Here is a 4,629-nt window from a genome sequence, read left to right as displayed (position 1 = left end):
AGAGAAGACCTCTTTCACCTGCCCATACGACATTTATGCATTTCGGAGGATACCATTTGGCCTATGCAATGCACCCACCACATTTCAAAGGTGCATGATGGCCATATTCACTGACTTGGTAGAGGACATAATGGAGGTATTCATGGATGATTTCTTAGTGGTGGGGAACTCATTCGATGAGTGCCTTATAAATCTGACCCGTGTGCTGAAACGGTGTATTGAGACTAACCTGGTTCTTAATTGGGAGAAGTTCCATTTCATGGTACAAGAGGGCATAGTCTTGGGGAACCGGGTATCGAGTAAATGAATCTAGGTGGATCATGCTAAAGTTGACGTGATAGCAAAGCTGGCACCTCCAACTTCAGTCAAGGCAATCAGGAGCTTCCTCGGGCATGTCGGTTTTTATCAGAGGTTTATAAGAGACTTTTCAAAAATTGCCAACCCTCTCTGTAAGTTGTTAGAAAAAGATCACCCCTTCTTGTTTTCTGATAATTGTAGGGTAGCATTCGAGGAGCTGAAAATGAGGTTGGTCACAGCACCCATCATTGTTGCCCCCGACTGAGAGCAACCATTCGAACCCATGTGTGATACTAGTGACTACGCAGTGAGGGAAGTGCTAGGATAGAGGAAAGACAAGCTAATTCATCCAATCTACTATGCTAGTAGACCGCTGAGTGGAGCCCAAATGAACTACATTGTGACTGAGAATGAGATGTTGGCTGTGGTGTTTGCTTTCGACAAATTCAGATCATACCTGGTTGGCTCTAAGGTAATTGTATACACTGATCATGCAGCTCTCAGGTACTTGATTGAGAAGAAGGAGTCTAAACCGCGCCTAATTCGTTGGGTGTTGTTACTGCAAGATTCGACCTCGAAATTTGTGACCGTTAGGGCACAAAAAAACAAGTTGTTGACCATCTATCACGACTTGAGGGAGCTAAAAACTCAGTTGAGGTTGAGGATATTTTGGAAACCTTTCCAGACGAGCAGCTGCTCGCTACAATTCTTGAGGAAGTACCATGGTATGCAGACTTTGCAAATTACCTGACAAGCGGTATAGTTCCCTATGACCTTTCATATGTACAAAAGAAAAAGTTTTATCGTGACTGCCGCATGTATTATTGGGATGAACCTTATCTGTTTCGAATATGTGTTGACAATATGATCCGGAGATGTATCCCCGATATAGAACATTCTTCTGTTTTGCAGGCATGTCATGCATCGGCGTATGGAGGGAATTTTGGAGGAGTCAGGACAGCCGCAAAAGTGCTAGAGGCTGGTATTTTTGGCCAACAGTGTTTAAGGATGCACATCAATGGGTGAAGGGCTGCAATGAATGTTAGAGAACTGGGAACATATCCCGTCGCCATGAGATGCCCATGAACCCAATTCAAGAGGTTGAAGTGTTTGATGTTTGGGGGATCCACTTCATGGGCCCTTTCGTCAGCTCCTTTGGCAATAAGTACATACTTGTTGCTGTATATTACGTGTCCAAATGGGTAGAAGCTGCAGCATTGCCCATTAATGATGCAAGAGTGGTGGTGAGTTTTTTGAAGAAGAACATATTCACCCGTTTTGGGACCCCTAGAGCTATTATCAGTGACGGAGGCACCCACTTCTGTAATCGAGCCTTCGAGAAGTTTCTAGCGAAGTATGATGTATGACACAAGGTGGCAACACCATATCATCCATAGACCAGTGGACAAGTGGAAGTGTCTAATAGATAGATAAAAAGTGTATAGACCAAGACGGTAAATGCCACAAGAACTGATTGGGCAAAAAAGCTAGATGATGCACTCAGGGCTTATAGAACTGCTTTTAAAACACCAATTGGTATGTCACCATATAAGTTGGTATTTGGGAAGGCCTGCCACTTGCCAGTGGAACTTGAACATAAAGCTTGGTGGGCGCTGAAACAGCTAAACCTAAACATGGAGGCTACGGGCACAACAAGAATCACTGAATTGCATGAGCTTGACGAGTTCAGATATCTGGCTTTTGAGAGCACAAGGTTGTACAAAGAAATAATGAAGAGGTTGCACGACCAGAACATTATTGAGCGACATTTCAAACCCGGGGACATGGTATTGATCTATAACTCAAGATTAAGGCTATTCTCGGGTAAGCTCAAGTCACGATGGTCTGGCTCATTTCGAGTGGTCGAAGTATTCCCTTCAGGGGCTGTGGAGATTGCCTCAGAGAAATACTCTCACACATTTAGAGTCAAAGGGAAGATATTGAAATTATACGTAGGTATGAATAAATCAAAGGAAGTGTCAGAGATCCACCTAACTGAATCTCAAAGGTCGAGCGAACCTTAAATGCGTTTGTTTGCGTCGTGCCGCGACGTTAAATCAGGCGCTGCATGGGAGGCAACCCACTAAATTGTTGTAATCGTCGTGCCATGATATTAACTAAGGCGCTGGTTGGGAGGCAACCCAATGATAGTAGTAGTTGTTAATTTTGAGTTTGGTGAAGTACTAACCAATGCAGGTGAGCTTGGGCAGGTGATAAGGCCATTGGAAGTGGTAAAAACAGGTGAAAAATATGAAAATATTCATGCCCAGGAGCGCGCCCGCACTACAGGCCCGCATATGGGCAAGTGTTCTACCTCAGCTCCATAATACTAGCATGACCGCGCTACTGAACGTGCATGTGAATGCGCTACAAGCGCGACCGCGCTACAGGTCACGCAAATCGCCTAGTGTTCTGCCTGGACTAGCGCAGACGCGCTCGTATCTCGCTACGACTGCGCTAGTCCCGCCCCATCTGATGCAAATTGTTCCTTTAACTTAAAAAAATAGTTTTTTATGTAAATTCTTTTCCTCTATTCTAATTCCCCCCTCTTCAATTCCAAACCCCCCTAACTCTTCAAGCAAAATAGAACGACATTCCCAACCCTAAACCCCCTTCTTCTTCAAAAACTTTCATCTTCTTCAACTTTCCTCAAGTCTCAAGCACGCCCCCCCTCCTTTTCTTCTCTTCTCATAACATTCTCTTACTACATGTATGCTTTCTTGGTACCACTTTTCTCTTTTTTTTCTTTTTTCAGATTTTCATTTTATTTTTATTTTTTTGTATTTATGTAGTTCTTGTTCTTTTCTTCGTTTAGTTTCAATCTGTAGTATATGTTGTAGTAAGTGTGGGTGAAAAGGTTGGTGGAGTTAGAGCTTGAATTAGTTGTGATTTTGGGAACATTGTAGTTGTTTTGGGTTGGTCAAATGCTGAAATGGGTTGTGGGTAATGAATGCCCACAAGGTGTCCGTGTAAATGCCTTAGTGACTGTAATTGTGTACTTGTGACCAATTATGCGTGTAGAGTCTGAGTAATCGCATTGCATCACAAGTTTGTGTTGGGTTGTGCTAATGTTCTCCCATTTTCAGGTATATGGATCCATCTCGAAAACGCCACGCCACAGGTGCCTCTTCTAGCAGCCAAGCTGGATCGTCCAGGGTGCACGGGTCAGCCCCTGCTCGCCCCTTTGATAGTAGCAGGTTTGTCTCTGACAAGGACCAGGACCGCTTTACGGATAAAGCCCTTAAAAAAGCCGATACCGAAAAGGGGAATTGATATAGGATCGGTCCAGCTAAGTTTCCCTCACATGTATACTGAGTTGGTGAGGCGGGGGTTGCAAACTATCATTGACTAGCCGGGCGAGGGCAATGTGATGGTTGTTCGGGAATTTTACGCCAATGTGAAGGAGCATGTCGATGGTATAGTCACTGTGCGTAGAAAACCGGTGGATGCCTCTGTTGAGGCTATACGGACGATGTACCAGCTGCCCCCTCTTGTGGACCCATATGAAGACTTTTATTATGGCATAAAATACATGCAATGGGCGATGTTCTTTGAAATGATCTGTGTACCCGGAAAGGAGGTTGTCTGGATGAAGTATGGTAAGAAGTTTCACTTCTCGACGCTATCCTTTGAAGGGAAATGCTGGTTGTATATTATCAACAACCGTCTGATCCCGTCCTCCAACACTATAGAGGTGAATGGCCATTGAGCGACTTTGATTTGGTGCTTCATCAATAGTCACAACTTCGACGTGACCAAAGTGATTCATAAGGAGATGTTCACCCGCTATCCAATAAAAAGGTATGGGTTCTTTTTCCCTTCATTGGTTACTAAACTTTGTAGGGAAGCTCGGGTGCCAGAAAATCTGGCTGTGGATAGGATAGTGCCAAAAGACCGCAAGTTCCGGAAAGACAAGGTAACCACTGGTAAGGAGCTGGCGACAGTAGGTGGTGAGGATAGTAGTGACTCTGAGGAAGAGGAGGCTGAGCAGGAGGACGTGGGGGCCGAGCCACAGGCCCATGAGCATATTGCAGCCGCTGCAGCACCATCTGGGACTGCAACACATTCTAGAGCTGCTCGGGTTTCCCGGTTCACCGCTTTGGAGTAGGAGGTGGCTGGGTTGCGTACCTCAGTCACTGACTTGGGTACCCGTGTTGATGCGGTGGCTGACTGGCAGGTGAAATCGGAGAAGAAAATCTTAGGCTAGCTGAGGGCTTTGGGCCGTGCTTGCAATTTGAACCCAAACACTGTCTCTGACCCGGAGTGATCTTTTAGGGAAGTGCCTTTACATCACCGTTCCTTAATTTTTTATTCCATAAGGACATGGCTACC

General features: G+C 45.0%; 1 protein-coding gene across 1 annotated transcript; it reads left to right on the top strand.

Annotated features, from left to right (window-relative positions):
• Window positions 1–1,373: 1,373 nt before the first annotated feature.
• Window positions 1,374–3,570, top strand: LOC138880249 (uncharacterized). Its single transcript, XM_070159928.1, has 3 exons — window positions 1,374–1,658; window positions 1,743–2,305; window positions 3,384–3,570. Exons 1-3 carry the CDS (start codon window positions 1,374–1,376, stop codon window positions 3,568–3,570), a joined length of 1,035 nt encoding a protein of 344 aa, XP_070016029.1.
• Window positions 3,571–4,629: the final 1,059 nt, after the last annotated feature.

The sequence above is a fragment of the Nicotiana sylvestris genome, chromosome 10 (assembly GCF_000393655.2).
Source record: "Nicotiana sylvestris chromosome 10, ASM39365v2, whole genome shotgun sequence".
Lineage (NCBI taxonomy): Eukaryota > Viridiplantae > Streptophyta > Magnoliopsida > Solanales > Solanaceae > Nicotiana > Nicotiana sylvestris.
This window is presented reverse-complemented; position numbering and strand designations above follow the sequence as displayed.